Genomic DNA, 21,663 nt, shown 5'->3' on the forward strand with positions numbered 1-21,663 from the left:
GTTCTCTCACCCGTGGACTCCACTAAGTGGGAGACTCCAATCGTCACGCCCCTTAAAGCAAATGGGGATGTCAGGATCTGTGCTGATTACAAATGTACTATCAATAAGGCACTCAGGGGAAACTCATACCCCATTCCAGTCGTATCACATCTGTTGGCTAAACTGGCTGGGGGCAAGGTGTTCGCCAAAATTGACCTGGCACAAGCTTACCAACAGCTGCCAGTAACCCCACAATCAGCGGAAGCACAGACTATTGTCACACATAAAGGGGCGTTCAGAGTTAACAGATTACAATTTGGAGTTTGTGTGGCCCCAGGAATTTTTCAAGGGCTCATGGAACGCCTGTTAAGAGGTCTGCCGGGGGTCTTGCCATTTTTTGATGACGTTTTGATTGCTGGAAAAGACCCACAGGAACTGGTTGCGCGTGTCCATGCAGTGTTGCTCAAGTTCAAGGAGGTGGGGTTGCAACTAAAAAAAGAAAAATGCAGTTTTAGGGTGCCAACAGTGGAATTCTTGGGGTTTAAAATTGATGCATCAGGCATCCACCCCACAGGTGCTAAGGTTAAGGCCATCATCGAGGCACCACGACCACAGAACAAGACGGAGTTGCAGTCATTCCTGGGACTTATTAACTTTTATCATTCGTTCTTACCCCAGAAAGCTTCGGTAGCTGAACCATTACATAGACTGTTGCAGAAAAAGAATGTGTGGCGATGGGGGCAGGAGCAGCAGAAGGCTTTTGACTCCTTGCAAGGAATGCTGAGTAGCAAGAGCGTCCTTGCTCATTATGATGAATCGAAGCCACTGGTCCTGGCATGTGATGCCTCTCAATACGGCCTGGGGGCGGTGCTGAGTCATAGGGAACCGGATGGGTCGGAAAAGCCCATCTCTTTCTATTCCCGTACGTTGTCGCCCACGGAGCGCAACTATGCTCAAATTGACAAAGAGGCGCTTGCAATTGTGGCAGGAATCAAAAAGTTCCATGATTATGTGTACGGTCGTCATTTCTCCATTGAAACGGACCACAAACCACTGTTGGGGTTGTTCAACCCGAACAAACAAACGCCACAAATTCTCTCCCCCAGAATGTTGCGTTGGTCTATATTCCTGAACGGGTTCCAGTACACCTTGACCCATGTGCCGGGGAAACGGTTGTGCCACGCTGATGCGCTGAGTCGATTGCCCCTTCCTGGCGGGAGCAATGAGGATCCTGCTCCAGCAGAGCACATAATGATGCTGGAAACACTTCCGGGGGCTCCTGTAACGGCTACTGATATTGCTGAGAAAACGAGGAAAGATGCTGTTCTCTCCCGTGTGCTCACTTGGGTGGGGAGGGGGGGGCAGGTGGTCCGCATGAAGACAAATTCAGGCCTTATGCGACAAGGCAGCACGAGTTATCCATGCATAAGGGTTGTCTCCTGTGGGGAGATAGGGTGATCATCCCAGCACCACTGAGAAACAGGGTTCTTGAGACGCTTCACATGGGACACCCGGGAATGGTCAGGATGAAGTCGCTAGCCCGATGTTATGTGTGGTGGCCTGGAATGGACCAGAACATAGAACAATGGGTACGAACATGCAAGGCATGCCAAGAGGTGCGGCCAGAAGTGGCCAGAGCACCAGTTCACTGGTGGGAGCAGTCCAGATCTCCCTGGAGCCGGCTGCACTTAGATTTTGCTGGGCCATTCCAGGGGAAGGTCTTTTTGGTTATCGTCGATGCATATTCCAAATGGTTAGAAGTGGCGATGGTCCCTAGCATGGCATCAGCTGCCGTAATCAAGGTGTTGAGGCAGCTGTTTGCAACCCACGGGTTACCTGAGACCATTGTATCAGATAATGGGGCAGCTTTTGTATCCCAAGAATTCAGGGCATTCTTTGCTGATAACTTAATAAGAGAGGTCACATCCGTGCCCTTTCACCCATCCTCCAATGGGCAGGCGGAGCGCATGGTAAGAACAGCCAAAGAATCCATTGCGCGCTTAATGGAGGGTAACTGGTCAGCTCGCATCACGCGAATGTTATTTTTGCAGCATGCGACGCCGTGTACTGCGATGGGCAAGTCGCCAGCTGAGCTGCTCTTGGGTAGAATATTGGTAACGGTGCTGGATTATGTCCACCCGGATAAAATGCCAAACCGTAATTCAAGAGCAAACCCCCAGGCTGAGACTGACACAACAAGGTATTTCGCCCCTGAAGATCTGGTCTGGGTGAGGAACTATTCACGAGGTTCGCGGTGGGTGGCCGGTGTGGTCACCCGGACTAGTGGACCTGTGTCCTATTATGTGACCTTGGGAAATGGGCAAGTTTGGAAGAGACATATAGATCAGCTGAGGCGCCGGGCGCTCAGCAGGGAGGAGTCTGATAATTCATCCCTGGCTAACGACGCAGAGCTGCAAGACCAGAGTGAAAATGGCCCAGAGGTGCAATCACCAGGGGCTTCAGCAAATGAACCAGGGTCTGCTAGTCCTCAGGATGACGAGGTACAGGTAGGGGACCCTGAGATGTCTGGGACTCCATCTGTTCCTGACGAAACCCCTATAGCAGCCCCCCTACCACAGGTGACACCCAATCCAGAACCGGCAACACCTGTTGTCAGGAGATCAAGTAGAAGTTGTAGGACCCCACAGTACCTGAGAGATTACGTCTGCTGTGCTCACTAAGGGGGGAGGGGTGTTGTGTATTGAGTCAAAGGATTTTATATCTGTATTATTATTGTCTGTATTTGCATTAGGGTAAAGTAACTGCCTTTTGGTTCCAGAGGGTACAGCTACTATTGGTTCATTTAAGCTGCTGTATTTGGATCCTCTGTCTTATTGGTTTCCTCCAAAAGGCAGGACTGTGATTGCCTGATATTGTTCCCTCCAAAATGTATCCTTTCTAGCTAGTTCCCTGTCCCTATAAATGTAGCTCTCCCCTCCTCAGGCCCCAGTCTTGTTGCTTTAATAAAGAAGTGTTACTAGAGAACTGTCTCCAGCATATTATGTCAAGAGAGCTGAAATCACAAACCCCACGTCACAACAGTGCTCATCTCGCTTTATTGGCCAAGGGAGCTGGCGTACAGCTTCCGGGTCATGTGGCCAGCATGACTAAGCTGCTTCTGGCGAACCAGAGCAGCACGGAAACGCCGTTTACCTTTCCACCGGAGCGGTACCTATTTATCTTCTTGCACTTTGACGTGCTTTCAAACTGCTAGGTTGGCAGGAGCAGGGACCGCAACGGGAGCTCATCCCGTCGCAGGGATTCGAACCGCCGACCTTCTGATCGGCAAGTCCTAGGCTCTGTGGTTTAGACCACAGCGCCACCCGCGTCCCAATACAGTCATGTTGTTGTTGTTTAGTCGTTTAGTCGTGTCCGACTCTTCGTGACCCCATGGACCAGAGAACGCCAGGCACTCCTGTCCTCCACTGCCCCCCGCAGCTTGGTCAGACTCATGCTGGTAACCTCAAAAACACTATCCAACCATCTCGTCCTCTGTCGCCCCCTTCTCCTTGTGCCCTCCATCTTTCCCAACATCAGGGTCTTCTCCAGGGAGTCTTCTCTTCTCATGAGGTGGCCAAAGTACTGGAGCCTCAGCTTCACAATCTGTCCTTCCAGTGAGCACTCAGGGCTGATTTCCTTCAGAATGGAGAGGTTTGATCTTCTTGCAGTCCATGGGACTCTCAAGAGTCTCCTCCAGCACCATAATTCAAAAGCATCCATTCTTCGGCGATCAGCCTTCTTGATGGTCCAGCTCTCACTTCCATACATCACTACTGGGAAAACCATAGCTTTAACTATACGGACCTTTGTTGGCAAGGTGATGTCTCTACTTCTCAAGATGCTGTCTAGGCCTGTCATTGCCCTTCTCCCAAGAAGCAGGCGTCTTTTAATTTTGTGGCTGCTGTCACCATCTGCAGTGATCATGGAGCCCAAGAAAGTAAAATCTCTCACTGCCTCCATTTCTTCCCCTTCTATTTGCCAGGAGGTGATGGGACCAGTAGCCATGATCTTCGTTTTTTTGATGTTGAGCTTCAGACCATATTTTGCACTCTCCTCTTTCACGCTCAATAAAAGGTTCTTTAATTCCTCCTCACTTTCTGCCATCAAGGTTGTGTCATCTGCATATCTGAGGTTGTTGATATTTCTTCCGGCAATCTTAATTCCGGTTAGGGATTCATCCAGCCCAGCCTTTCGCATGATGAATTCTGCATATAAGTTAAATAAGCAGGGAGACAAAATGCAGCCTTGTCGTACTCCTTTCCCAATTTTGAACCAGTCAGTTGTTCCATATCCAGTTCTAACTGTAGCTTCTTGTCCCACATAGAGATTTCTCAGGAGACAGATGAGGTGATCAGGCACTCCCATTTCTTTAAGAACTTGCCATAGTTTGCCATGGTCGACACAGTCAAAGGCTTTTGCATAGTCAATGAAGCAGAAGTAAATGTCTTTCTGGAACTCTCTAGCTTTCTCCATAATCCAGCGCATGTTTGCAATTTGGTCTCTGGTTCCTCTGCCTCTTCTAAATCCAGCTTGCACTTCTGGGAGTTCTCGGTCCACATACTGCTTGAGCCTTCCTTGTAGAATTTTAAGCATAACCTTGCTAGCGTGAGAAATTAGTGCAATTGTGCGATAGTTGGAGCATTCTTTGGATAAATACACTTCAGGATAAGTATTTTCAGGTTGCGCTCCACGGCGATCCGAAAGTAACGGAGCGTGTTACTTCTGGGTTTCGTCACTCGCGCATGTGCAGACGGTCAAAATGATCCCGTTCGCATCCCGAGGTACCACTGTATGCAAGCAGAGTATTAAGTAGTGAGTTGACAAAGCAGACGACACAGAGATTTCTCCAAGTAGTTCTTTATAAGTAAGCTGGAACTGGACTGAACTGAACACAGCTCAGCCGGCCTGCTTTTATAGGCAGCCGGCTTACAACATTGTAACAACAAGACCCAGGGTTTCCCGCCTAAATTAACTGATGTGGACCTGAGTGAAAACTATATACAGTGGTACCTCGGGTTAAGTACTTAATTCGTTCCGGAGGTCTGTACTTAACCTGAAACTGTTCTTAACCTGAAGCACCACTTTAGCTAATGGGGCCTCCTGCTGCTGCTGCACTGCTGTTGCGCCAGTGGGGGGTGCAGGGGGGGCCCGGCTGTACCGGGCGCAACATCTGGGGGTTAGGGTTAGGGGGCGCAAATCCATGGGTTAGGGGGTGCAAATTACTTGCCTTGCCCCGGGTGCTGACAACCCACGCTACGCCACTGTGTTGCGCAATTTCTGTTCTCATCCTGAAGCAAAGTTCTTAACCTGAAGCACTATTTCTGGGTTAGCGGAGTCTGTAACCTGAAGCGTATGTAACTCAAGGTACCACTGAACACAATACCCCTGGTGGCCAGGGTGAGAACTTCAATACATAACACAGAGCATCAGCACAGGCAAGGCTGTATATTTAGTTTCGCTTTAATTATTTACAATTTTATTAAGTTTCTTTTAGGTTTTACCTTACCCTTATCCCCTAGCTCAGTGGAAGAGTACAGTCAAACCTCGGTCTCTGAATGCCTCCGTTTTAGAATTTTTCGGCCAGGGGCGTAGCTAGCTGCTCCATCACCCGGAGCGGCGGGGGCGGGGTGATCCGCCTAGGGGGGCGGCGAAGCGAGCCGCCCATGGAGTCTGCCTGGTGGACACAAGCCCCACGCTGCCATTTCGGGCAGTGCGGTTCCCCGAGCTACATCATTCCCAGGAGAGACGTGTGGCTCGGGTGCGCTGCAGGCCAGGCCCCGCGGGAAGTGCCGCCCCCGCGGTGTGCCATTTTGTCACCCCCTCAGGGGTAACACCCGGGGGCGGACCGCACGCCCCACACCCCTTCCTAAGCCCCTGTTTTTGGCTCCTGAACACTGAAAACCCAGAAGGTAGTGTTCCAGTTTTCGAACGTTTTTCGGAAGCCAAACGTTCGACGCGGCTTCCACTTGAGTGCAAGAAGATTCTGTAGCCAACTGGAAGCTGTGCTTCGGTTTACGTTCGACAATCGAGATATGACTGTACATGCTTTTCATGCCAAAGGCCCCAGTTTCATTCCTTGGCATCTCGTGGCCGAAACTTTGTACAGGATGAAAACAGAGCAAACCATGTGGGGTCTCTAATAGTAATAATAATAATAATAATATTTTTTTATTTATACCCCGCCTCCCCAGCCAAGGCCGGGCTCAGGGCAGCTAACAAGCAATAATAAAAACAAGTTGAATGAATACAACTTAAAAACAAAATTAAAATACAACATAAAAATATTGAAACATTAAAATATTAAAATGTAGCCTCATCGCAGTAGGAGAAAGGAAAAGAAAAAAGAAAGAGGGGGAGGGAATCAAATTGGCTCCAAGCCAAAGGCCAGGCGGAACAACTCTGTCTTACAGGCCCTGAGGAAAGAAATCAGATCCCGCAGGGCCCTGGTCTCATGAGACAGAGCGTTCCAGCTACTGCGGAAAAGTCTGAGTCCCAAAATCCAGTTTTGACCATTCGTATCCAGGGAGGTGCATGCACATAAATGCACACAGAGCGTCCCTGCCCTTCCATCCCCCCCATCATATAACATGTTAAGTTGTGGGTTGACATAGCAGACGACACAGCGATTTCTCCAAGTAGCTCTTTATTTTGTAAGCTGGAATAGAACTGACTGCAAACAGCTCAGCCGGCCTGCTTTTATAGGCAGCCGGCTGTCAACATTGTAGCAACAACAGCCCAGCGTTTCCCGCCTAAAATAACTGACGTGGACCTGAGTGAAAACTATCTACAGACCTGAGTGAAAACTATATACAGTATCCCCCTGCTGGCCCAGGGTGAAACTTCACTACATAACACAACACATGATATAACATACTCAAGTTGAAACTATGAAAACCACACAAGTTACAGGGAACCAGGTAGAGGGCCTTCTCGGTAGTGGCACCCTCCCTGTGGAACGCCCTCCCACCAGATGTCAAAGAGAATAACAACTACCAGACTTTTAGAAGACATCTGAAGGCAGCCCTGTTTAGGGAAGCTTTTAATGTCTGATATATTACGGTATTTTAATATAGTGGTTCCTCAGGTTAAGTACTTAATTCATTCCGGAGGTCTGTACTTAACCTGAAACTGTTCTTAACCTGAAGCACCACTTTAGCTAATGGGGCCTCCTGCTGCTGCTGCGCCGCCAGAGCCCAATTTCTGTTCTCATCCTGAAGCAAAGTTCTTAACCTGAAGCACAATTTCTGGGTCAGCGGAGTCTGTAACCTGAAGTGTATGTAACCTGAAGCGTATGTAACCTGAGGTACCACTGTATTTTGTTGGATGCCGCCCAGAGTGGCTGGGGAAGCCCAGCCAGATGGGCAGGGTATAAATAATAAATTATTATTATTGTTATTATAAAACCAGTAGCAGAACTAAGGTGTGCGTCACTGTGGCCACATCATGCATAATGGAAGGAAGCTTACGCATTTACTTCTCTTCCAGGGAGATGGGCATACAGCAGGACAGGAGAATTCACCTCACTATCGTTTACTTTGGGAAAGAACAAATGAGCGAGGTGAAAGGAATCCTTGAAAACACATCCAGGTGAGTACAACCACGGATGCCGTTCTTGCATCAGAAATCAAAGGGCAAACGTTCATTGGGCTGCCCTTCCCATCTCATCTCATTAGTGGTAAAGCCATGTTTTCATTTGGGTTGGAAGGCCTGTTTTGTACCAGCAATGCTGTATGACCCGGCTGTGGTTTTTCAGTGGAAAGAGGAAACCCCACATCTTCCAAGACAACAATGCCCATTTACACCACAAAGAACTCATAACCCACCTACTTTCAGCAGCCAGAAACACCATAACCAGACACTGGAGAGACCTGTCAGGAGTAAGCATGGACCAGTGGTACCAAATAGTATGGGAAACAGCCCTACTAGAAAAATTAACCAATACAGTTGTGCCCCGCAAGACGAATGCCTCGCAAGACGGAAAACCCGCTAGACGAAAGCGTTTTCCGTTTTGGAGGTGCTTCACAAAATGAATTTCCTATGGGCTTGCTTTGCAAGACGAAAATGTCTTGCAAGTTCCTGCGGGGTTCCCCCCCCTTTTTCTAAGCCGCTAAGCCGCTTATCAGCTAAGCCGCTTAACAGCTGATCCGCTAAGCCGCTTAACAGCTGATCCGCTAAGCCGCTTATCAGCTGATCCGCTAAGCCACTAAGCCGCTTAACAGCTGATCTGCTAAGCCGCTTAACAGCTGATCCGCTAAGCCGCTTAACAGCTGATCCGCTAAGCCGCTTATCAGCTGATCCGCTAAGCCACTAAGCCGCTTATCAGCTGATCCGCTAAGCCCCTAAGCCGCTAATAGCGCTAATCCGCTAAGCCGCAATGGGCTTGCTTCGCAAGACGAAAAAACCGCAAGACGAAGAGACTCGCGGAACGGATTCTTTTCGTCTTGCGAGGCACCACTGTAAACTGAAACAGACACAGGGACAAACGGAAGAAGACGCCTTTACCCTGGTATGGCTCCCCTTTATCACATACACAGCCCAACAAGACAATGACAATAATCCACCAACAGCATACAGATCAATATGGCTAACCTGATCCAAAACACCCACCCACCCCACTCACACATGAAAACAAAGACCACCACAGCCAACCACAAGTGAACAGCCACACCCTAGGCCAACCCCAACCTCTCTCACCACCAAAGGAACACAAGTGAACAGCAGAGAATCTGCACAAGCGATGCTGACACAAAACCCCACATATATTAAGTATAATAGAAACATCGCCACCCGACCTCACCCCCACCCATCTTCCCTCCCTCCCTCTTTTTTTTTCCTTCTCCCCCTAATGTCCCAACAAATGAAACGGATTTGTAAAAATGTTACATGGGAAAAAATATGAGGCATTACACTTACTTCTGTAAAACAAGAAAATCTTTAATAAAAATTTAAAAAGAAAAGAAAAGAAAGAGGAAACCACTTCATTGTGTCTACATGCTCAGAGGCACATCTTATCACATGTTACCCTAACAATAGTTTCTGAAACTGGGTACCTGGGCCAGACAGAGTGGAAGGGAGCAGGAGAGCTTAATGGCCTCGACTCCAAGCTCAAATGGGGCCTCAGATTTAGACATTTGTTAATTTTTTGGCATTTGTAAGTTTCACAGTTCTTTTTAATGCTTCCCGGACTAAAATGTGACATACACTGTCATATTAGAGCTGCCGCTTTAAGCAACTAAGAGATGTGATTTGGCAAAAGACTTTTTTTAAAGGTTTTGTTTTGTTAACTGCTTTAGTTTCATATGAAGGAGTTAGAAATGCTCAGAAATATCAGTAATATATCGAATCCCTGCGGCGGGGTGCGCTCGGTCCCAGCGCCTGCCAACCTAGCAGTTCGAAAGCACCTCCGGGTGCAAGTAGATAAATAGGGACCGCTTACCAGCGGGAAGGTAAACGGCGTTTCCGTGTGCGGCTCTGGCTCTGGCTCTGGCTCTGGCCAGAGCAGCGATGTCACGCTGGCCACGTGACCCGGAAGTGTCTCCGGACAGCGCTGGCCCCTGGCCTCTTAAGTGAGATGGGCGCACAACTCCAGAGTCTGTCAAGACTGGCCCGTACGGGCAGGGGTACCTTTACCTTTACCTTTATATACACACACCTGCTCTAACGGCAGCAGCTCAGGAGCCTCAAAAGCTGGAAGTGGCAAAAGTCTTTCTAGATACTTGGATCAAACTCAGCTCCCTGTTAGGAAGAGAAATTCCATTTAATATTATTCTTACTATCCACAGGGGTGGCAAACTCTCAACATACTGCGATCTATTTTCAGAATTAAAATCTGGCAGTGATCTACCCCCGTTTTTTAGGGGTTCAGTTCCATTTCTGTTTTTTTGGGAGGAATTGCTGATCAGAAGGTTGGCGGTTCAAATCCCCGCGACGGAGTGAGCTCCCGTTGTTCGGTCCCAGCTCCTGCCAACCTAGCAGTTTGAAAGCACATCAAAGTGCAAGTACAGTGGTGCCTCGCAAGACAAAATTAATCTGTTCCGTGTGGCTCTTCGTATAGCGGTTTTTTCGTCTTGCGAAGCAAGCCCATTGACAGCTTAGTGGATTAGCGCTATTAGCAGTTTAGCAGCTTTTAGCGGATCCGCTGATAAGCTTAGGGCTTAGGAAAAGGGGAAAAAAGGGAAAAAACCCCGCAGGAACTCGCAAGACATTTTCGTCTTGCGAAGCAAGCCCATAGGGAAATTTGTTTTGCGAAGCGCCTCCAAAACAGAAAACCCTTCGTCTAGTGGGTTTTCCGTCTTGCGAGGCATTCGTCTTGCGGGGCACCACTGTAGATAAATAGGTACCACTCTGGTGGGAAGGTAAACAGTGTTTCCTTGAGCTGCTCTGGTTCGCCAGAAGTGGCTTAGTCATGCTGGCCACTTGACTCAGAAGCTGTCTGCGGACAAACGCTGGCTCCCTCGGCCAATAAAGCGAGATGAATGCCACAACCCCAGAGTCGTCCGCGACTGGACCTAATGGTCAGGGGTCCCTTTACCTTTACCTTTTAAAGGGTAAAGTCACTCACAAAAAGATCACTATGGATGAAAACATCAGCACAGAGAAAGCTCTGTCTTCCCTTCCAGAGATCAAACAACAATGGAGGGCAGGGCGAGGCGGCGTGGCAGGAGTCAGTTTTAGCGACGCTAAGGAAAGGGAGCCAGAGATCGACCACGATCTATCAAAATCTCGCTGGGATCTACCAGTAGATCGCAATCAACCTGTTGGAAATTCCTGCACTAGATAAACTCATTTCAGAATTTGTCAGGAACCACCCCGTCCTGCAAGATCTGTCAAATGTAGCTGACCCTTCTAGCATGTGGAATTGTGAATAGTGGGAGTGGAACCATTTCCCTCTGAGCTTGAGCAAGTGCCAACATTTATGACACTTCAGTGTCTATTAAAAAGCACATTTGTGCTCTCAAGCCTTGGCTGGTGCTTGACTCTGGCAAGATAAAGGTAAAGGTAAAGGGACTCCTGACCCATTAGGTCCAGTCGTGGCCGACTCTGGGGTTGCGGCGCTCATCTCGCTTTATTGGCCGAGGGAGCCAGCGTACAGCTTCCGGGTCAAGTGGCCAGCATGACTAACCCACTTCTGGCGAACCAGAGCAGCGCACAGAAATGCCGTTTACCTTCCTGCCGGAGTGGTACCTATTTATCTACTTGTACATTGAGGTGCTTTCGAACTGCTAGGTTGGCAGGAGCAGGGACTGAACAACCGGAGCTCACCCCATCGCAGGGATTCAAACCGCCGACCTTCTGATCGGCAAGTCCTAGGCTCTGTTGTTTAACCCACAGCGCCACCCACATCCCTATCTGGCAAGATACTATACTCTTTAAAGCTGCCCTGATTTACCAGCTGCATTCAGTCTTTTGTGATGCTGGTGTGTATTTTAAGATTGTCATTCACCAGCTTGAGACTGATGTGAAGGGCAGTCCAAAAAAGTTTTAATTTAAATAAAGAAATACCCAAAGCACATTTTGTGATGTGGTCTCTTATTAAGGCCAGAAACCGGCAAAATCCAGATCAGCCAACTTAGCATTCAGGACTCAAGGCCATTCTAGCAGCCGCCACAACAAATCTGTTTGTCATTAAGGTGCCACAAGACTCTCTTATTTCTTCACTTGTGACGAGTGCTCCTGTTCGGTGCATAACTCATACCTCTTCTTTGCTTATTGGTTCCTTTTATTTTCCCAATGTATTATTTAGTAATTCAAAAAAGACAATATATTGTCTTATCAGCAGAAGGTACTGTGCAGATCACACTGTTACATTAAACTTAACAAAAAATAAGGAGTAAAGTCAAATGCCTTCCCCAAATCTTTGATTCCAAAAGGCAATAAAAACCACCCATATTTCAGTAACTCTACTTAAATATATTGTTACGTTTTCTCTTGCATGATTATAGTTGTAGGATATGTTTATGTATCAATGATTATTGGATTTTACAGCAATATCCCACAACTTCCTGAATATTGCCCAGAATTATGCACCATTTTAAAAACATGATGACATTACCAAAAGCTCTGCACTTAATTGTCCCATATTCTCCAGCATTAATCATCAGGCATCTTTTACAAGTGCTTCAATTTGTGGGTGATTAAATACAATAAATACCCCGTCTTAAAGAATCAAATTTACTGATATCAGAGTTTTACATATTTTATTTCCTTTTCAGTTCTAGGTATTCTCCTGTATATTAACTTCTAGATCTTTCCCCTATTTGGGGGGAATTTTGTTGTTGTTGCTGCTGCTGCTGCTGCTTATTTTAACTCTTTATTTGTCTTCCTAAAGACAAAAGAGGCCAAATAATGCTTATGTTGCCATTCCTCCTTATACAGATCAGCCAACTTCAAGAATTATACCTTCATCCAGCTGAACGAAGAGTTCTCAAGAGGGAAAGGCCTGGACGTGGGTGCACGGTTTTGGAAAGGAAGCAATGTTGTCCTCTTCTTCTGTGACGTAGATATATACTTCACGGCAGAATTCCTCAACACGTGTAGACTGAACACACAACCAGGTATAGCTATCCTTAGATTTAGACCTTGGTCTGTTTCGCCAACATAGAGCGCTCATCCATGCTTGTCCCGTGCCGAGAAAGCATGGGTCAAAGTGCTTTGCCTTTGCCTTTGCCCATAGCTGTCAACTTACAGATTTGAAAATAAGGGACCAGCAGCCTTGAAAATAAGGGATCAGCAGCCAAAATAAGGGATTTTCCGGAAACAGGTATGTTCAACATCTGAGTCCCTCCAAGCCAAAGGCAGAAAGCCCAGCCAGCAGCCAAACAAAGCCTCAAGCGGTGGTTCCCACAGCGCAGCAACCCGGCAAAGGGGATGCAGCAAGGGAAACCACCATCACCTCTCTGCTGGGAAGCACTGAACAAAGGCGAGTCCCCAGGCAATGCGGTCGATTTGATCGGCACAAGGCATGCAAGCTCCACCCCCCAGTCGTTCTTAGACTCCTTATTGGGTGAGCAACGCAGCCAAGCAACACAGTTGGAGCCTCCCTCCTCCCTGGCCAGCAGGGAGGGAGGAAGAGGAGCTGCTTCCTTTGAAACCCGGGAAATTTAAGGGACATCATCAATAAGGGACAGCAGCGGGACACAGCGCTGGGATAAGGGGCTTTCCCGCCAAATAAGGGACGGTTGACAGCTATGCCTTTGCCCCGCTGCTTTCCCCTGGAAAACCTACTCTTTAGTGCTAAATTGGAACAAACGGCAATCAGCAGGAAACTCGACTGCCCCCCCCCACCAATTCAGCGCTAAAATATGGGCTTCCCCAGGGGAAAGTGGTGGGGCAAATGGAAGTTTGGATGAGTCTTAGGTTAGAGCCCCTGTGACACAAGTGCAAGATAGCTGGGATCCTATGAACTCGACAGCAAAGTTGCTATCAAAATGATACCACTTTAATCAACAGAACAAAGTAACTCCAAAAAGTTGGATTTTTTTTTCTACAAAAGGATACAACCCCCCCCCCCCAAGGGCACTTAAATCTAAGGCTATGAACATAAAAGTCAACACATTCCAGGATAAAAAAACATATATGCAAACTTGGCACAAATAACCCAGTTTTTTCAACACACTCTCATTTTTAGGGAAGAAGGTGTTTTACCCAGTTCTTTTCAGCCAATATAACCCAGGCCTAATTTATGGACACCACAATTCCATTCCACCTGTAGAACAGCAGTTGGTAAGTAAATGGGTTAAATGGCTTTAAATGTTCTAAATCCATATATACTTAAAAAAAAAAAAAAAAAGGCACACTTAAACGTTATCCTGTCTAAAATATGGAACCGTTTCGGCTCAAAATCTTTTTAAAATTGTGATGCACCAATTAGAAGGCAAAGGAGCTTAGGACTGTGGTTTATGAATATGCTGAGAAAGGGCAGCAAGGGAACTTTCGGGTTGGTCTCTATTTTCAGGTGAGATTCGATCACCAGCAAATTCATGTTGTGCAATTATAGTTCATTGGGAGCTCTTGTGCAACAGACCTGCTTCCCCCCCAAAAAGTGGACTTTTTGCAACAAGGGGGCATGATGCGGAAATGCATTGGGAAGTTTGGGATAAGGCTCGCTTCGATGCAGCATCAGCTAACCCCCCCCCCCAGATAAATCAGAATAAATGCTCATTAAAGAGGCAACATCATCTAATCTCCCTGCAAACAAATCAGAATGAACACGCAGTAATGATATCATCTGAAAGCGGCTTTAGTATTCAAATCCCAAACCTCAGCTGAAATCAGCAAAAATATGAATTGCGTGTTCAGACCCAGAAACCTCCCCTCTAAATAAATTCACACATGACTCAAATTTTGGTTTTGGTTTTTGGCAGAATTTAGGTCACAACTTTATTGATTACAGAAAGTGACTGGTTGCATAGGCTCTGGTTCGACTAGCTCCCTGCCATGCAGGTAGCGCTGACCCAGGGTTCCAGCATAGGTCAGCCAAGGGTGAACACCTGGATAAGCGGAAAGCCGGGAACGGGCTAACTCCGCCACCCAAATGTCCCCCTGGACTCAGGCATGGGCACAACTCCCTCTCAGGGGTTGACCAAACCATCGAGTCCCAGGATTCCTTTAACGGAATACCCTTCACATAGGGATGGTGAGAGCGTTCTCCCATCCCTATCACCTGAACCAGAGCCTATCCACAACTTTACAAGTTGTGATGATTTGCTACGCGGCAGGCGAAACCCAAATGGCAACAGCCAAACACCCAAGTGGGGAAAATTCCTGCCGTGCCCCTGTCCCAATGAAAGATGACACACGACGGCATAGCAAGGTCAAGCGCAAAGCCCTAAAAGTAGGGAGAGGTGGGCGGGTGTTCCGAATGCACGCGCCGAAAGAGGAAGCATGGGTATATATAGGTCCCTTGAACTGTTTGGACTGCGTCCCATTGGCCAGATTGCATCCAGCTTCGAGGAACCTACCAATCGGGTATTGTGGCTGACTAATAGTACCCACCCACAACACAGGGTGTCGGTTTTCCAGGTCTCACTGCAATACGTGCCCTCCTTAAGGGTAAAAGGTGAAAAGGTGAAGGGACCCCTGACCATTAGGTCCAATCGTGGCCGACTGTGGGGTTGCGGCACCCATCTCGCTTTATTGGCCGAGGGAGCTGGCGTAAAGCTTCAAGGTCATGTGGCCAGCATGACTAAGCCACTTCTGGCAAACCAGAGCAGCGCACGGAAACGCTGTTTACTTTCCCGCCAGAGCGGTACCTATTTATCTACTTGCACTTTGACGTGCTTTCGAACTGCTAGGTTGGCAGGAGCAGGGACCGAGCAATGGGAGCTCACCCCGTCGTGGGGATTCAAACCGCCAACCTTCTGATCGGCAAGTCCTAGGCTCTGGGGTTTAACCCACAGCGCCACCCTCGTCCTCTTTAAGGGAGCAGCCGATTAATGGACTATTACATTCGCCTCAGAACATTGGTATCACATTAACTTACTGCGTTCCATCATACCTCTCCTCCCTTTCGGCTGTTGCCCATAGACTGGCCTTCACCAAAGCGAGGTTCAACGTTTTTCCCTCCAACGTCCTGAGACATAGATTCTCAAAGGGCCAAGCCCCCGCCATGTGCGAATGTGATAAGGAGACACTGGAGTCGCTCCAGCACATTATGTTCACTTGCCCCCTGTTTAATGTGCCACGGGCAAATTTGTTGGGATCAATCATACAGAAACTAAAGGGCACCCCACCAAAATTCCACCTTGCCCAAATCTTGCAGGATAAGGATACTCATACGACCCTGAAAGTGGCAAGGTTCCTGGTCACTGTCCTTACCCAAAAGCGACGCCAAGGAGCACTACAAGCTAACTAAGGCGTAGTATGCCATTCTATTTTATAGTATTTTATTGTTATAGTGGTGCTTTAGTGGCTGTTTTCCCCACGTGCACAAGTTGTTATTTATGTGTCGTTTTTACCTGTATGGGCCTATGGCCGTAAATAAAATTACTTACTTACTTACTATTACATTCCAGGGCTATCATGAGACATTCTTTCTCTGTAGCCTCCCCAGGCTGCAGGGTGGGGATAATAGCAATGGGCTGCATTTGTATTAGCGGGGGAAATTTAAAAATGTTTTAAAACTCCACAAGGCCACATTTTTTCATACAAAATAAAAGTCAAGAGTTCAGGAGTCTTTGCTTCTACTTTGTTTGGTGGTGCTGGTGACTGCTGACCAATCCTGGATATCTCCATGATTTCAAGCATCACTAAGAAGCCTTGTCTCCAGATGATGGAAGTGTCAGTCTACTTTTTTTTAATATGTCTATAGCAGCATGACAGTTTCAAGGAGAGATCCGGTGGCAGATTTATTTGGTATGGATATAGCTAAAAATAAGGACTGTGTAGGGACCTCACACACTAGGTGGACCACCTGAAGACATGCTAAATCCTTATTGTGTACAGTGGTGCCCCGCAAGACGAATGCCTCGCAAGACGGAAAACTCGCTAGACGAAAGAGTTTTCCATTTTGGAGGTGCTTCGCAAAACGAATTTCCTATGGGCTTGCTTCGCAAGACGAAAATGTCTTGCGAGTTCCTGCGGGGGTTTTTTTCCTCCCCCCCCCTTTTTGTAAGCCGTTTATCCGCTTATCCGATAAGCCGCTAAAAACCGATAAGCCGCTAATAGCGCTAATCCGCTAAGCCGTCAATGGGCTTGCTTCGCAAGACGAAAATACCGCTAGACGAAGAGAATCGCGGAACGGATTCTTTTCGTCTTGCGAGGCACCACTGTATCTGATTCTAACATGTGCAATGTAGCTCTTAGAATATGAAAGAATGGCAAAGGTGAGAGATAAGGGAGTGTTAACTGACTGCAGCTGGAAGCAGCCACCGCACAGGGATAAATGATCTTTATGTGAAATATGCACGCACACATACGCAGATAAATGCACCTTTCTTTCTTCCAGGTTATAAAAAAGGAGACAGGGTTTTGGAGAGACTTTGGTTTCGGAATGACTTGCCAATACCGCTCTGATTATATCAACATTGGTAAGAAATGAAATCAAATGAATATTAATTTAGATATTAAATCCGATCAAGGCTGGTTCCCACCACGCCAAATTAGCGTTACATTTATGTGGGGCACAAGGAAGCCTCTTATCTGGACCCTTAAGGCTCCCAAGCCATTTTGGGAATACAGTGGTACCTCTGGTTGTGGACAGGATCCGTTCTGGAGCTCCGATCAGATCCTGAGGTTTACGCAACTGGAGGTGCTGCTTTTGCACATGTGCACTGCGCGGTTTAGCACTTCTGCGCATGGCGAAACCTGGAAAAATACATCCGGGTTTGCCGTGTACGTATCCTGAAGGATACGTAACTGGAGGTGAACGCAAGTAGAGGTACCACTGTATATTTTAAAATATTGAGTCATATCCTGATCTGATCCAAAAGACTCTGCAAGTAAAGAGACGCATTGACTGTCAGCGCAGTTGATTTCTCTTGAAAGGCTTTCCCCTCAGTTCCTGGGCCCACAGGTCTCTCTCTGTGTGCCACAATCGCATGAAACCTGTCTTTTCTTTCCTTAGGAGGATTTGATCTCGACATAAAAGGGTGGGGAGGAGAAGATGTGCATCTGTACCGCAAATACCTTCACAGCAACCTCATTGTGGTCAGGACGCCTGTCCGGGGCCTCTTCCATCTCTGGCATGAAAAGCACTGCTTGGATGAGCTGACCCCAGAGCAGTACAAAATGTGCATTCAGTCCAAGGCCATGAATGAAGCCTCTCACGGCCAGCTGGGGATGCTGTTCTTCAGGAGGGAGATCGAGGCTCATCGGCGCAAGCAGAAAGCAAGCAATAAGAAGTCTTGAAACCAAAGGAGGTCTTACTCGGAGATCAAAACCAAGAACCTCAAAATCCGACTTAGAAGGGTATTCCCAAAACCACACTTGCAGGAGAGGAAATGCTTCTCTTGGTTACTGCTTGCAGGGCTTTTGATACCACCGTAGCTTTTTCTCTGTGCCCACACTGCAACACTGGGTGATGTCATTGTGGCATGGAGAATAGCTTCCCCTCCAACCCCTCAACAGTTTGATATTTGAAGGACAAACAAGGTGGTTTTCCAACTTTGACTGACGCTACAGTAAGATTACACAAAGCTTTACATTTTATCAAATGGGTAGCAAGCTGCTCATAAACTTGAACTGAATGAAATCCCAGGGAGATCTTTACAGAGTGGAGCCTGTAATGTTGAAATGAGGTTACTGACGATAGCCCCGATCCAGTTTTTTCTAGACTCTGTTGTTGTGAGTAACCAGCGGCCCTAGATAGGGGATGCGCACACATATCTGGGCCATGTGCGCCGCCAATCCAATTCAATGGGGGTTATCAGATAAGCACCATAACAGAATGACTGGGATCCAGATCAGTTGCGTGGGTCAGGGCTCTCTTGCCGGACGAGCATTTAGATGTTTATCTAATGACTCCTAGCAGCTAGAAAGCGAACAATGAAAGTTGAATGTATTAGCTCTATATGGAAGCCAACACCATTATCACAATTCATTCCCTCTCTCTCTCTGTCTCTCTCATATACACCCACCCACACACCTCACAAAGCCATATCTTCTGAACTTCTGTGGAGTCGGTAAAGATAATATGGTCACTTGTCCTTGAGTGCTATCAATTATCATTCTTTGCTTGTCCTCAACAGCGCACTTTGGGTTTTGTGTCCCGTTGCGCACACTTAACATGCAAAGAGCTGCTGAGATGTAGCACAGTTTAACGGAATGGTGAAATGTTTTTGTGAATAGATCTAAGGTCGTCAGGTGGATTGGTCAGTAAAGCCAAGAGGGGCTTTTAGCTAGAAGCACCAGTTCTGACTTGCACTGAACCTCATACAGTTTGGAGACATTAAGGAGAGATGGATTTAGCAGACAATGATTTTGTCTGACTTGACATTAATATTTGCTGACTTGGATTCTGCTTTCTTCTTAGCCTTACGTGTTTGAGGTCCCAGCCTTTAAAACAAGAGCATCATTTAAATACAGACACAGATGAAAATATAAGGTATATATTTCCTGACATCCCTAGCTGTACAAACAATTAGATAATACTGATAACTGAAAAGCAAGGCTGTATAGTGGAGCCTTGTCCAGATTCTGCACAGAGAAGGCAAATAGTCTCTTTTAAAATTTCAGCCACTTTGCCTTTCATTTTGGCAAATCTTGATCCAGAGTTTCTCACTCCAGGCCCCTGCAGACAAGCGGTATTTTTGTTCTGCAACATGTTGTTGACTCAATAATAGTGCATTTAGTGATGGATTTATACTGGACCATGCACACATGATTCCACTTTATTATTCGTTCTGCGATGCTTCCTCAATGGTATTGCAGTGCTGCTGTCTAGAAGGGCACTCTTTGTATTATAGCTCTACCAAGGCAGGACAAAGAATAAACTGGAACATTTCTGGTACAAAAAGTGACAGGACATCGGGAGAAAGTTACAGGACGTGCACTGATTGGAAAGGAAGCAGTGTGTTCACCCTGAAACATTTGGAGGCACAAACAGTATTGGAAGTGGAATCAAGTACAACCTCTCCAATCCCATCATGAGCACAAATCATGAAGGCACAATGGGGGCCCAACCCCCACACTTTTCCATCCCCCCCCCCCGATTCAGTGCTAAACCACGGATTTTCTGGGGGAAAGCAGTGGGGCAAATGTAAAACCACTCAGACCCTGCTTTCTAGGCCCAGGGGACGCGTGAGTCTAAAAAGGGTGGCCCTCCACAGTGAACTGAAGAACACAATTAAAATGGGATCCAGGCAATGGATGAGTCCATTCCTTTACAGAGAGAGGGCTTGGTTAACCCCCCCCCCCCCGCAACATTTCTCCTAACATTTCCAAGGAAAAAACAGCAACACCCCTTTTTAGCAGCCCTATTTTCATATCAAGAGACAGCATTCAAAGTCCCCATCGTTGCATCCGCAACACATGAGCATCCATTGCGAAGGACGGTTCTTTATCTGCTGGTCATTTACTCTGCAACCGTCTGTAATGCACTGGGTGCCGAAGCAGATAGTATGTCTGTCTGGGTGGCTGTGGAGTAACGAAAGGAGAACAGTAGCAGAGTAGCGTGGGGACAAATTTTCCGTCATCCACGCTGGAGTCACTTGGCTTCACTTAGCACCTGCCACCTGCAGAGACTGAGCTTCTAGCGAGTTCTGGAAAGGGTTGTATGGATGTGACACACTGGCAGGTTTTAAAGGCACCCCTTCCCCAACAACTCCAAAGACAAAATGGCGATAAGCCAGGGACATGATTTCACCGGGGTCTGATAGCAGGAAATGGAGGCAGTTTGAAGATACGAACAGTGGCCTTACTCCTCTTGACCACAACCACTTGGCATTGGCTAATGGGAGCAGAGACGGCTCACCATTCTGAAAACAACCCTATTTCTGCATTTGTGGCTTTCGCTAATAATAATACAACCCTTTCAAGTATTTACAGGAAATGTGAATTACACTTTGGAAATGTTCTATGTCTCCTGATTGAACAGGAACACACAAGGGCAGGATTCAGCCTGAACAAAGGTGTCTATGGAAAGTTTTAATTGCTGTAATTATCTTTCAAAATAGATTTATTCTTTTGCTATTTTCTTTTATGATTCTGCTTCCTGTTCCTTTGTATCTGCTTGTCGCTTGCTGGCAGCTATCCAGATTTCACTTCTCGATTAGCCAAACGTACTCGCACCATCACTTCGCCGTTTCCGAGGGTATTGTAAAAGCTGAAGGGAGCTGGGTCAACTTCCGCCTGCTCCACATCTATCCATTCAAGAGAAGTTCTTCACATGGTAGAGGACAGAAATGTCAGGCGTCACTCGAAAAGATCAAGGTAGTCTGGCTCCTCCCCTTGCTGGCCACAGGGATAACGCAGAATCTCCTTTCCAAAAGATGTGATGGGCTCCTCCTAACAGGAAGAAAGCCAGTACAAATTTAGGTTCCAGAGGTCTAAAATCAGCCATTCATTTCCTATTAGAAAGTGGTCAATCAGTTTAGAACCATAGAATTCTAGAGCTGGAAGAAGGGACCCTGAACATCATCTGGTCTAGGCATGTCCAAAGTCCGTTCCGGGGGCCTAATCTGGCCCCTGTAGCAGTTTATTTCCTGGGATAAAATCCTTAAAAAACCTAAAAGGTCAACAACTTTGGTTGGCCCTTTGGTTGGCCCTGATGGCCTGTCACTTCATCAAATCTGGCCCTCTTTGAAAAAAGTTTGGACACCACTGATCTAGTCCATGGGTAGGCAAACTAAGGCCCGGGGGCCGGATCCAACCCAATTGCCTTCTCAATCCGGCCCGCAGATGGTCTGGGAATCAGCGTGTTTTTACATGAGCAGAATGTGTGCTTTTATTTAAAATGCGTCTCTGGGTTATTTGTGGGGCATAGGAGTTCCTTCATTCCCCCCCCCCAAAAAAAATATATAGTCCAGCCCCCCACAAGGGCTGAGGGACAGTGGTCCTGCTAAAAAAGTTTGCTGGCCCCTGATCTAGTCCAACCAATGCAGGAATATGCAGCTGTCCCTTACGGGATCAAACCTGCAACCTCAGCGTTATCAACACCACGCTCTAACCAACTGAGCTATCCAGGCTGGTTATCAAAGGAGGCAGATGAGCAGCATTTAAGGTAGCTGAGCATACCATCAGTTGATA

General features: G+C 47.2%; 2 protein-coding genes across 4 annotated transcripts in view; one reads left to right on the forward strand and one right to left on the reverse strand.

Moving 5' to 3' along the window:
• Positions 1–7,430: 7,430 nt before the first annotated feature.
• Positions 7,431–18,623, forward strand: CSGALNACT1 (chondroitin sulfate N-acetylgalactosaminyltransferase 1). Its single transcript, XM_079950072.1, has 5 exons — positions 7,431–7,566; positions 12,355–12,533; positions 13,607–13,701; positions 16,925–17,006; positions 17,543–18,623. Exons 1-5 carry the CDS (start codon positions 7,469–7,471, stop codon positions 17,824–17,826), a joined length of 738 nt encoding a protein of 245 aa, XP_079806198.1. The 5' UTR covers positions 7,431–7,468; the 3' UTR covers positions 17,827–18,623.
• Positions 18,624–19,009: 386 nt separating this feature from the next.
• SH2D4A (SH2 domain containing 4A) overlaps positions 19,010–21,663 on the reverse strand; it is a 53,727-nt gene continuing 51,073 nt past the window's right edge. For all 3 annotated transcript variants that reach the window (XM_079949788.1, XM_079949789.1, XM_079949787.1), the window contains one exon: positions 19,010–20,922. In XM_079949788.1, coding sequence (XP_079805914.1) covers positions 20,830–20,922 — 93 coding nt within the window. In that variant the 3' untranslated portion in view covers positions 19,010–20,829. The remainder of the gene's footprint in view (positions 20,923–21,663) is intronic.

This window comes from Podarcis cretensis, assembly GCF_951804945.1.
Source record: "Podarcis cretensis genome assembly, chromosome: 13".
Classification (NCBI taxonomy): Eukaryota; Metazoa; Chordata; class Lepidosauria; order Squamata; family Lacertidae; genus Podarcis; species Podarcis cretensis.